The sequence below is a fragment of the Corvus brachyrhynchos genome, unplaced genomic scaffold, assembly GCF_000691975.1.
Source record: "Corvus brachyrhynchos isolate BGI_N302 unplaced genomic scaffold, ASM69197v1 scaffold72, whole genome shotgun sequence".
NCBI classification, from domain to species: Eukaryota; Metazoa; Chordata; class Aves; order Passeriformes; family Corvidae; genus Corvus; species Corvus brachyrhynchos.
This window is the reverse complement of record NW_008236763.1, coordinates 1,927,098-1,939,559: the sequence shown is the minus strand read 5'-3', so window position 1 is coordinate 1,939,559 and position 12,462 is coordinate 1,927,098. Positions and strand designations below refer to the sequence as shown.

Here is a 12,462-nt window from a genome sequence, read left to right as displayed (position 1 = left end):
AGGGTGGCTGCCCGGCTCTGCCGCTTCCCAGGAACGTTCCCGGGAGGAAAAGCCCGCGGAGCCGGTGCTGATCCGTGCTGGGCAGAGCTCGGAAGCCTTCAAGGACAGGCTCTGAGTCAGCCCAGCTTTCCCTGGGCACATCCCAGACAGAGGCGCGGTGCAGAAAAGCTGGAAAACAGCTGGAAAAGTGGGAAAATGGCCGGAAAAGAGCGGGAAAGCAGCAGGGAAAGCAGATGGGAAACGGCCATGAAAACAGCTGGGAAACAGTGGGAAAACAGCGGGAAAAGAGCTGGGAAACAGCAGGAAAGCAGCTGCAAAAGAGCAGGAAAGCAGTGGGAAAAGAGCGGGGAAAAAAGCGGGAAAAGAGCGGGAAAAAAACGGGAAAAGAGCAGGAAAAAAGCGGGGAAAAAAGTGGGAAAAGAGTGGGGAAACAGCCAGGAAAGCAGCGGGAAAGCAGTGGAAAAGGAGACGGAAAACAGCCAGGAAACAGCCAGGAAAACAGGAAAACAGCGGTAAAGCATCCGGGAAAGCAGTGGGAAAACAGTTGAAAAACAGCCAGGAAAGCAGCAGGAAAACAGCGGAAAAGAGTGGGAAAAGAGCTGGGAAACAGCAGGAAAGCAGCCGGAAAACAGCGGGAAAACAGCGGGAAAAGAGCGGGGAAAAGAGCGGGAAAACAGCTGGGAAAACAGCCGGGAAAGCAGCGGGAAAGCAGTGGAAAAGCAGCCGGAAAATAGCCGGGATCCAACGGGAAAACAGCCGGGAAAGCAGCAGGAAAACAGCTGGAAAACAGCGGGAAAGCAGCTCCCTCCTGACTCCCTCCTGACGCCAGGGAACGGCTCCATCCCGGGCTGGGCAGCGCCGCGGGAGCAGGGAGAGCTCAGCGGGGCTTTCTGCCCCAGCCCCAGGAGATTCCCAAAATTCTAATTCCCCCGCAGCAGCAGCCCCAGGGTGCCAGGCTGGGCTGCGCTTCCCGGCGCCGGCACAGCAAGGCGCTCGCCCTGCAGGAATTCCAGGCAGGAATTCCAAGCCGAGCCCACAACGAGCCTGGCGTTTTCCCGGGATTCTCTTGGGAGTGGCTGGATCCCGCTTCAAACAGGAACTCCCTGCCTGTTGCAGGGCAGGAGGCTGAGTGGATCCTGCCTTCCCTGCTCATCCCAAAGGCTCTGGAATTGCATTTGGATGTTTCGACCATTCCTAAAAACGCTTCCCAAAAATCTCTCATCGGCTCAAAACTCCCTGTGCAGCCTCCCCACCCAGCTGCTGCTCACATCCCTAAAATCAATCCACAGGGAATCTGTTAAAAACAACAGCGTTCGTTCTCCTGCTCCTTGCAGACTGGATAGAAAAAAGGAAAAAAGCATCAAACCAGAGTTTTCCCACCATAAATAAATTCCCAAAGCCTTAGCCAGCACCGAGCTTGGAATTGGGGTGAAGAGCTGCAGGGAAAACCACGGCATGGAGCTCCCAAAGCTCTCCTGGATCCAGGAGAGACACCAGGACAGGGCAGCTCCCCGCTCTGGGAGCTCCAAAGAATTCCCAATCCTTTGCTAATGGTCCTAATGCAGCTCAGAATCAAATCCAGCATCCCAAGAAAATTCTTTGGGGGTTTTTAGGCCATCCCACAGATTTGTAAAAAGAGTTTCAAGGGTCTGGAAGTAATTCCAGTGGGATAACCCAGCGAGCCGTGGGTTTCTGACCCCATGGAGCAAAGGAGAACCCCCAGGCCGGCCCTACCATGGCAAACCCAACGTCCGCTTTCTTCAGGGCTGGGCCATCGTTGGTGCCGTCCCCTGTCACGGCCACCACCTGCCTCTGGTCACCCACGGTGCTGTCGATAATTCCTGCAATGGAAACGAGCAAGTCCTGAGAAATTCAACCCCGAGGGAAGGCTCCTGGCATGGATGAGGCTGGAAAAGGCCGCGGGGATCTGAGCCCTTTGGGAAGGGCAGTGCCCACCTTTCACCAGGGTGTGCTTGTCCGTGGGGGAGGAGCGCGCCAGCACCCGCAGCTTGGGCCAGATCTTGTCCAGCTGCTCCTGTTCCACCTGCAGGACCGGGAAAAAGGGAAGTGATTCCCCTCAGGAATCTTCTGTCCCACTGGAAAGCAAACCCCAACTGGGACAGGACAGCGGCTTCATCCCTAAACACTGCTGAGCATCCCAGCAGCTCTGTTCATCCAAGGAAAAGATGGAAGCCCAGCAGGATTCGGGAAGCCCAGCAGGATTCGGGAAAACGCAGGAGGATTTGGGAAACCCAGCAGGATTTGGGAAGCCCAGCAGGATCCAGGGAAGCCCAGCAGGACTTGGGAAAACCCAGCAGGACTTGGGAAAACCCAGCAGGATTTGGGAAGCCCAGCAGGATTTGGGAAAACCCAGCAGGATCTGACGCTTTTTGCTGCTGGAGAGTTCTCCCACCTCTCCCTTCTCGTTGCGGATGAGCCGGTTGAATTCCTTGCCCTCCAGGCACAGGAAGTCCTCCCCGGGCAGCAGGATGCCACACTTGGTGGCGATGGCACGGGCAGTGTTGATGTTGTCCCCCGTCACCATCCGGACGGTGATCCCCGCGCGCTGGCACTTCAGGATGGCGTCGGGCACCTGGGGACAGGGCGCTGGGGTTGGCACTGGGCACGCCGGGAGCGAGGAGGCAGCTCCCTAAAAAGATCTGGAAAGGGCTCTGGAAGGGTGAGGAACCTCCATCTGTCACCCCAAGGGGAAGGGACCCTGCTGCCACCCCGCTGCCGCCTGCCTGAGTGCCAAGGCGCGGCCAGGCCATCCATAAAAACGGGAATTTCACCCCCCTGCCACCCCACTAATGGGTTTATCCATTAGGGAGCAGTGGGGGAAGAGAGGATATGAGTGAGGAACGAGCAAATCGAATCTGGAGCCTCCAGAGCCGCTGCAGGCGAGGGATCCGTAATGCAATTCCCAGAGCCAGATCCCTGAACATCGAATCAGGGCCACGGAGAGCAGGGGGGCGAGCTCCGAAGCGGAATCCAGAGGCAGGAATGGGGGGATTATTGCATTAGCCCAGCAGACAGCTGGGAAAAACCAGCTCCAGGAGCGCAGGGATTGCTCCTGGTTGTCTCCATCCACCTTTGGGGCAGCCTGGAGCAGCACAGACCTCCAGGCTTGGGAATTTTGGGTGGGAATACGCTGCCGTGGGGGTGTTTTGTCCAGGAATGGGAGAGAAACACCCGCAGCAGGGAGCTGGGGGCACTTCAGGGATGGGCACAGAGGAGCTGCTGGAATTCCTCCAGGGATCGTGGCCCTGAGCAGCGGGAAAAGGGCCGGGAATGGTGCGGGACAGGGTGGGATTCGGTACCTCAGGCCGCACGGGATCCTCGATCCCCACCACAGCGATGCAGGTCAGGTCGGACAGGATCTCGTTCTCGCTGTCCCAGTCGGGCTCTGCGTCCGCAGGGAAATCCCGGAATGCCAGGCAGATGGTCCTGAGCCCGTGGCAGGCCATGGGCTCGATCACCTTCTTCACCATCTCGTCCCTGTCCTTCACCTTGAACACCCGCGGCTCGCCGTTCTTGTCCAGGATCTTGGTGCACCTGAGACGGGACCGGGAGGGTGAGGCAGGGGCACGTTCCTGTCAGCCCACCTCCAAAAGGGACACAACACCCCCTTCCACAGCTCCCTCCAACCTTCCCAAATCCACCGAAAAAAACCCATGGCACATTCCTGGCACCTCATCTAGAAAACGGTAACATCCCTTTTCCACAGCTCCCTCCAGCTTCACCAAATCCACCCAAAATACGCTCGGCACGTTCCTGGCACCCCCTCTACAAAAAGGGGGTATCCCCTTTTTCACGGCTCCCTCCAGATTTCCCAAATCCACCCAAAAAACACTCGGCACATTCCTGTCAGCCCATCTCCAAAAGGGACACACACCCCCTTCCACAGCTCCCTCCAGCCTTCCCAAATCCACCCAAAAAAACCCATGGCACATTCCTGGCACCTCATCTAGAAAATGGGAATCTCCCTTTTCCACAGCTCCCTCCAACCTTCCCAAACCCACCCAGAAAACACTCGGCACATTCCTGGCATCCCCTGACAAAAAGGGGGTATCCCCTTTTTCATGGCTCCCTCCAGATTTCCCAAAACCACCCAAAAACCATTCAGCACATTCCTGTCAGTCCATCTCCAAAAGGGACACACACCCCCTTCCACAGCTCCCTCCAACCTTCCCAAACCCACCCAAAGAAACCCATGGCACATTCCGGGCACCCCCTCTACAAAAAGGGGGAACATCCCTTTTCCACTGCTCCCTCAAGCTTCACCAAACCCACCCAAAAAAACACTCAGCACATTCCTGGCACCCCACCCCCAAAAAGGGCGGCATTCCCATTCCACAGTTCCTTCCAGCTTTCCCAAAAAAACCACCCAGCACATTCCTGTCACTCCACCTGGACATCCCCCTTCCACAGCCCCCTCCAGCTTCCCCAAACCCACCCAAAAACCCCTCAGCACCTCCCCACATCCACCCTTGCCCCGTGGGGCAGCCGGAGCCCGTCAATGCCGCGGGATGGGGAGCAGGAGGAGGATTTACTTGCGGAGGATGATCTCGGAGGCTCCCTTGCTGTACATGCGGAAGCCGCCGCCGCTGCTCCTCAGCACGGTGCTCATGGACTTGCGCACAGAGTTGAAGGTGTAGACCTTGTAGAGCTTCTCCTCGGGCACCTCGTTGCGCACGGCCTGGTAGTCCTGCTTGAGGTCCAGCACGAAGCCCAGCAGGGCACACTCGGTCTTGTTGCCCACCTGCCGGGGCAGCCCCCCTTCCTTCTCTGGCGGCTGGAAAAAGGACGGGAGAGCGATGCCAAACTGGGCGTGGAGCAGGACGGGCAGCAACGAGAACAACAACGAAAACAACAACGAGAACAACGACGAGAACAACGACGAGAACAACGACGAGAACAACGAGAACAACGAGAACAACGAGAACAACGACAACAACAACGAGAACAACGAGAACAACGACGAGAACGACGAGAACAACGAGAACAACGACGAGAACGACGAGAACAACGAGAACAACAACGACAACAACGAGAACAACAACGACAACAACGAGAACGAGAACAACGAGAACAATGACAACAACGACAACAACGAGAACAACGACAACGACAACAACGACAACGACAACAACGAGAACAACAACGAGAACAACGACAACAACGAGAACAACGACGACAACGAGAACAACAACGACAACGAGAACAACAACGAGAACAACAACGAGAACGAGAACAACGAGAACAACGAGAACAACGACAACGAGAACAACGAGAACAACAACAACGACAACGACAAGGACGACAATGATGACAATGACAACAATGACAACAACGACAACAACTACAACAACAACGACAACTACAACAACTACAACAACAACGACAATGACAATGACAACAACGACAAGGACAACAACGAGGTCGCGGTGCTGCAGCTCACCAGGATTTTGGAGGTGTAGGCAGAGTTGATGGCCACGCCGTGGACGATGAGGTCCAGGATTTTGGGCAGGATGGCCTCGGGGTCGGGGATCTGGCGGTAGTGGGTGTCCCCCACGTAGGCCTGCACCACGGTCATGCGGTTCATGGTCAGCGTGCCCGTCTTGTCCGAGCAGATGGCCGTGGCGTTGCCCATGGTCTCGCAGGCGTCCAGGTGCCTCACGAGGTTGTTGTCCTTCATCATTTTCTGCAACCACCCAGAAGGTCAGGGCCGGCAGCTCGGATTCCCTCCTCACCCCCCTCGTGCCGCGTGCAGGCCTCACCTTCACGGAGTAGGCCAGGGAGATGGTGACGGCCAGCGGGAGCCCCTCGGGCACGGCCACCACCAGCACGGTGACGCCGATGATGAAGAACTTGACGAAGTACTGGATGTAGATGGGGGTGCACTCGGCCAGCCAGGGCCGCTTCTGCACCCCGAAGGTGTCGATGACGAAGTACAGCACCAAGATGATGACGGTGATGGCCGACATGAGCAGCCCTGGCGACAAGGACGAGGTGAGGGGACACAGGGGATGGGGACAGCCCTTCCCCAGCAGCTCCGGGGTCAATGGGGATGGGGACAGCCCTTCCCCAGCAGCTCTGGGGACACAGGGGATGGGGACAGCCCTTCCCCAGCAGATCTGGGGTCAATGGGGATGGGGACAGCCCTTCCCCAGCAGCTCTGGGGTCAATGGGGATGGGGACAGCCCTTCCCCAGCAGCTCTGGGGTCACTGTCACTCACCTGCCTTCCCGATCTGCACCGCCAGGCGCGTGAGCTTCCCCTGCAGCACCGACTTCTCCTTCTTGGGCACTTTGACCTTTTTCTTCTCCTTCTCCTCGTTCTCCACCCCCTCCTGGCTCTTCAGGGGCTGGATCTCTAAGGCCACACCATCCTGAGTTTTAGCTACAGCCCGGGGTGCAAAACAAGACACCACGTGTGAATAGGAGAGAGAACCCCGGAAAAACCTGGAGGACACCACTGAGGAGGATGGTGGTGGGAGAGAGAGAGAGCGAAAGAGAGAGAGAAATCCCAGGACAAGAACCGCTCCCGACCACACACGCGTCCGAGCACATGGAAGCTCCGTGTCCCAGGGCCCTGCCACCTCTCTACGGGGTGGTTTTCTGTCATCTACCCCCTGCCCACGGATAAGGGATCCTCAGAGGTGCCACTGGCACCGGTCACACCTCTGCAAGAAACCCTCTAGGCCAGATTTTGGGGTCTCTTCCAGCCTCTAACCCTGCAGCGAGCTGGGAGCGCTTTGGGGTGACCCCAGAGATGCTCCAGTGCCCCCCAATCCCTCGATGAGCGTCCCCAATTTCCCCCCGGTGCCACCCTGTGGGCAGCCCAGCAGGAACCACTCGCCAGGGAAGCGGCTGAGGCGGTGAGATGGAGGGGTGGGTTAGAAATTCGGATGGAGATTGAAGAGCAGGGAGCCAGGAATCCTTGAATCCCAGCCTGGAGCCATCCACCACGGCTTTAGGACCCGAGACAGCCCGGCTTCCCGTTCCTAAAATTGGTCTAATCCAGCTGGAAGTCCACCCTGGGGAAACCCAAGCCTGGAAGCTTTGGAGAGGGATGGGAAGCACCCCCAGAGGCTCCTCCTCAGCCGCTGGAGCTGGAGGAGCAGCGGTGGCCCCAGGGCCACCCTGGGACCTGTCCCCTCCTGGCTGCTGCTGCTCGAGGCCACCCCGGAGCAGCTCCACAGAGGAACCTCCACGGTGACAACAGACCCGACACGGACACAACAAGCACCCGGACACAGTCTGACGGCACGGAGGGAAACTCAAACTGCTGAGAGGAGAGAGAAAGAGAGAGAGAGAGAGGTGGAGAGAGAGGTGCAGGAATGGGCTTCCTCCACAGCCTGCAAAGAACAGTGTGAGAACACTGGCGAGGAGACGCTCACGGAGTCGAGGCCATGGCAGGACAGGGTGCAAGCGTCCCGTGGGCCAGGCCCTGGGGGAGATTTCATCCCAGGAACGCCAGGAGGGCACCGCCAGCTCTGCCCCAAACACCAACCCTGCGCAGGGACAGCGTGGGACGGGCACCAGAGAGTTAAAGCCACCAATCCCACCCAGTTTATCCCAAGAAAGGGATGCTCCTGCCAGAAGTCCAGGCTGCTGGAAGAGCTCTGTCCTCCCTGAAAAATGGCTTTTCCCCACGCAGGGACAACGGGCAGGTTCATCCCAGCAGGCACAGCCCGTGCTGGGGTGCTGGGGACACCACGATGCCGTGCCAGGGCCACCGGCCACGGGACCGTTGCACCCTCTCCCGGAAAAACGAGGCGAGAGTCCCGCCGGAGCAGCAAAGAGCACAACATGATGAGGAGAAGGAAGGAAGAAGGAAGAAGGAAGGAGGAATGCTCGGTAGTTAGTGTGGTGCTGGTTCAAAGGATGAGAGGCTGGCGTTACCTTTGTTGCGGTTTTCGGGGGCTCCGCTTTTTTTACCTGTTCAAAGAGAGAAAGGGTGGAGGGCTGAGCACACGGAGCCACATTCCCCGGCCGGGATGCTGGGATGCTCCGAGGGGCCGCTCCGGTGGCGTCCGTGCACGGTCACCCTCTGGACACCGCGCACAGCTCCAGACTCTGGAGCTCCCTGGCTGCCCCGGGCACCACGTTCCCAAGGATTCCGACTTTCCCAAACTGAAAATCACCCCCACAACCCCAGCAGCGCCTTGAGGGTGCTGGAGGTGTCTCAGATTTTCAGGAAAAGAAACCACGGAGCAGAGCCGGACCTCCTGCAGCTCCAGGTCCCTCCCTCCCATCAGATCCGTATGGGAAGCGCAGACTTGTCCCCCACCACGGGCAGCACCGGACCCAGAGCAGGGAGGTGTGACCTCCCCCACCCAAAATCTGACAGGGTGGCACATGGGGGTGCCCAGGGTGCCACACGGGGCTGCTGCACCTCACAAGCCTCAGGTGACACGAGGTTTGTGTCACCCCACAGCTCCCATGGGGACAAACTGGTGGCACCCCCTGGCCTGCTCTGCTCCCAAATCCATTGAGCTTGAAACGTGGGAAAGCTCCAAGCACTGGGTGGCTCCCACAGCAGTGCCACTCCCAGTGCCACTCCCAGGACACCTCATCCTGCCGCCTCCACGGTGGCAGCCGAACCCGGGAGCTCCTCAGCTCCCAAATCCCGGCACTGCTGGCGCTGGAGGAGCCAGCACAGCCACACAAACACACACACACAGAGAGAGAGAGCTCGGAGCTGGCAGCCAGCACAGCCCGGGAAGCCTCTCCCCGCCTGGCATCACCTCCCGGGAAGGGCTCCCTGGCGCGGGGATGCCGGAGCAGCGGGCGGTGCCAGCCTGATGCTGCTGCCAGCGCCCGATCCCGGGGAGGCCAAACCTGCCGAGCAGGGGAGCAGGGACACGGGGAGCTTCCCGAGCTGGGAATAAGCAGCAGGATGTGAAAGCTGAGACACGAGAGCGTTCCAGTCCCAGCACGATGGGAACAGCTCAGCCTGGCTGCTGTCCCACCCCTCCTCTGCCTCCTGCCATCCCCTCCGTTCCCCCAGGGAGCTCAGGGAATGCTCAGGAGATCCTCAGCCAAGTTCTCCGGGGTTTGGATGGGTTAAAAAACCCCCTGTGGGCACCCAGGACTCACCTTCCCACCACCACGGGGTGGGCAACGAGTGCCAAGGGGGCAGCGTCACCAGCCCCTTTTCCTGTGGGATCCTTGATCTCCCCACCCTACAGCTCCAGGATGGAGAAGAGGGAGCTGGAGCCAGGTCCCAAAAACATCTGGGAGCACGGTGGGACCGAGTGGAGGGGACAGGGAGGGGTCCCCAACCCCTCCCTGCTCCTGCCTGGGCCAGGGGAGCTGACCCCGGTGTGGGGGGAGCCTGTGGACGCTTCCCAGGAAAGGGAGGAAGGAGGGAAAGGGCAGAATCAGGGCATTTCCTTACCTTTCTTCACTTTCTTCTCTTCGTCTCCTTCTCCTGCTCCCAAGAGGGTGAAGATGATCCCGGTCTGGGAGTTGATGCCCACAGCAGTCACCACCATCCTGCCCGAGCCCTCCATCACGTGGGTACCTGGCACGGCAGGAATGTCACGGGGACACCATCCCACAGAATTCCTTAAACCCCATCCCATCCCACCCCAGGGGACACCTTCCCCTATCCCAGGCTGCTCCACGCCCCATCCAGCCTGGCCTTGGACACCTCCCTGAGACCAGGACCCCCAGCCCAGCCCAAACTCATCCCAGCCCCGCATCCATCCCAGAGCCCTCACCTGACAGCAGCATGGGGTCTTTATCCATGGATTTCTTGACGTGGTCTGACTCCCCCGTCAGCGAGCTCTCGTCTATTTTCAGGTCATTGCCCTGGATCAGGATCCCGTCCGCTGGCAGGAGATCACCTGGGAGAGGAGGAAAACCAGGGATCAGCCTGGCCTGGGCTCATCCCTGCCTGCCCCATCCCATGGGAATGCTCCAAAAGGATCCAGAGCTCAGTCTCACACCAGCTCTAGAAGGAGGAGAAGCTGCAGGTGGGGTTTGTAGGAGGTGCAATAAAATGGAGTCCAACGGCTCCCAAATCCTCGCTGGGGCATGGAAAGAGTCCTGGGGAGGATTTTGCTCAGTGCTTCCCCATCTGGTTTTAATGAATCCTTCCCAGAGCTCCTGATCCATCCCAAATCCACCACATCCACCTGGCCAAGGAGGGAATGAGGCCCTTGGGAAAAGGAACACAGTGGTGGATCAATCTCCTTCCTGAATGGGAGGAATATTCCCCCTGGGAGACAAGGAGCAGGGCCTGATGTATCCCAAGGGCTGCATCTCCTGGATGAGGAAATATTCCCCAAATCTCCTGGATAAGGAAATATCCACCAATATCTCCTGGATAAGGAAATATTCCCCAGCATCTCCTGGATGAGGAAATAGCCACCAACGTCTCTGAGATAATGGACTGTTCCCCAAAATCTCCTGGATGAGGAAATATTCCTCAGCATCTCCCAGATAAGGAAATATCCACCAGCATCTCCTGGATAAGGAAATATTCCCCAAAATCTCCCGGATGAGGAAATATTCCCCAAAATCTCCTGGATAAGGAAATAGCCACCAACATCTCCGGGATAATGGAATATTCCCCAGAACCTCCTGGATGAGGAAATGTTCCCCAAAATCTCCTCGATAAGGAAATATCCACCAGCATCTCCTGGATAAGGAAATATTCCCCAAAACCTCCTGGATGAGGAAATATTCCTCAGCATCTCCCAGATAAGGAAATATCCACCAGCATCTCCTGGATAAGGAAATAGCCACCAACATGTCCTGGATAAGGAAATATTCCCCAAAATCTCCTGGATGAGGAAATATTCCCCAAAATCTCCTGGATAACAAAATATCCACCAATATCTCCTGGATGAGGAAATATTCCCCAAAACCTCCTGCATAAGGAACTATTCCTCAACAGGCACAAGGCTGGGAAAACGAACCAATTCCCATCCAGCAGCTCCTTAAAGCTGCCAGCCCAACTCCAGGGACAAAAAAGGAGGCGAGCGGAGCTCTGTCACTCCAGGGGGGAGCACTTCCATGGAGAAAGCAGAGGAATGAACGCTTCTCCTCAAGGAAAAAGGGCTGGAGAAGCAGGGAGGAGGATCCCACGGGGAAGGACAGAGCCCTACCCCCACCCCACTCACCGTACTTGATCTGGGCGATGTCCCCCACCACGATCTCGGCCACGGGGATCTGGATCACCTGGCCCTTGCGGATCACCGTGAACTTCTGCTCCTGCTCGATGCGGCTCTGGAGGCCCCGGAACTGCTTCTCCTTGCTCCAGTCGTTGAAGGCCGTCACCAGCACCACGATGATGACGGAGAACAGGATGGCAGCGCCCTCGATCCAGCCCGCCTGCGCCTCGCCCTCGTCCTCCACGCCGCCCGAGGACTGCCCGCACACTGCCCCGAGAGAGAATTCCCCTTTGGATAACCCCACACACTGCCCCGAGAGAGAATTCCCACTGGGATAACCCCACATACTGCCCGGAGAGAGAATTCCCCTTTGGATAACCCCACACGGTGCCCAGAGAGAGAATTCCCGCTGGGATAACCCCACACACTGCCCGGAGAGGGAATTCCCCTTTGGATAATGGGGTGAAAGCACCCATCCCAAATCCCTGCTCCCACAGGGAGTGGGACAGATCCCTGAATCCCCATCCCAAATCCCTGCTCCCCCAGGGAACGGGGCTGATCCCTCAATCCCCATCCCAAATCCCTGTTCCCACAGGGAACGGGGCCAATCCCTGAATCCCCATCCCAAATCCCTGCTCCCATGGGGAACAGGGCTGATCCCAGGAGTCCCCATCCCAAATCCCTGCTCCCCCAGGGAACTGAGCCAATCCCTGAATCCCTATCCCAAATCCCTGCTCCCACAGGAGTGGGGCAGATCCCTGAATCCCCATCCCAAATCCCTGTTCCCACAGGGAACGGGGCCAATCCCTGAATCCCCATCCCAAATCCCTGCTCCCACAGGGAACGGGGCCAATTCCTGAATCCCCATCCCAAATCCCTGCTCCCACGGGGAACAGGGCTGATCCCTCAATCCCCATCCCACATCCCTGCTCCCAAAGGGAGTGGGGCAGATCCCAGGAGTCCCCATCCCAAATCCCTGCTCCCACAAGGAACAGAGCCGATCCCAGGAGTCCCCATCCCAAATCCCTGCTCCCACAGGGAACAGGGCCAATCCCTGAATCCCCATCCCAAATCCCTGCTCCCCCAGGAGTCCCCCGGCCCGGGGCACTCACGCTCGTTGTCCCCTCCTGGGGGGTGGTAGAAGGAGAGCCCCAGGGAGATGATGGCTGCGATCTCCAGGATGATCAGGGTCACGTCCTGCAGGGCCTCCCACACCAGCTGCAGGAACGTCTTGGCCTTTTTGGGGGGGATGAAGTTCTGGCCGAACACCTGACGCCGCTTCTCCAGGTCTGTGGGGTTCCCGGACAGTCCTGGGAGGGTGGGGAAAACAGGGAT

The 12,462-nt window shown here is 58.3% G+C and overlaps 1 protein-coding gene across 1 annotated transcript in view; it reads right to left on the bottom strand.

The window, feature by feature from the left end:
- ATP2B4 (ATPase plasma membrane Ca2+ transporting 4) overlaps window positions 1-12,462 on the bottom strand; it is a 38,636-nt gene that overhangs the window by 11,108 nt on the left and 15,066 nt on the right. The window contains exons 3-15 of the mRNA XM_017727245.1: window positions 12,240-12,437; window positions 11,137-11,394; window positions 9,730-9,855; window positions 9,405-9,530; window positions 7,907-7,942; window positions 6,240-6,401; window positions 5,781-5,995; window positions 5,462-5,704; window positions 4,554-4,795; window positions 3,321-3,555; window positions 2,414-2,593; window positions 1,957-2,044; window positions 1,735-1,841 (exon numbers count right to left, since the gene is read on the bottom strand). Of these exons, the coding sequence (XP_017582734.1) occupies window positions 1,735-1,841; window positions 1,957-2,044; window positions 2,414-2,593; window positions 3,321-3,555; window positions 4,554-4,795; window positions 5,462-5,704; window positions 5,781-5,995; window positions 6,240-6,401; window positions 7,907-7,942; window positions 9,405-9,530; window positions 9,730-9,855; window positions 11,137-11,394; window positions 12,240-12,437 (2,216 nt within the window). The remainder of the gene's footprint in view (window positions 1-1,734; window positions 1,842-1,956; window positions 2,045-2,413; window positions 2,594-3,320; window positions 3,556-4,553; window positions 4,796-5,461; window positions 5,705-5,780; window positions 5,996-6,239; window positions 6,402-7,906; window positions 7,943-9,404; window positions 9,531-9,729; window positions 9,856-11,136; window positions 11,395-12,239; window positions 12,438-12,462) is intronic.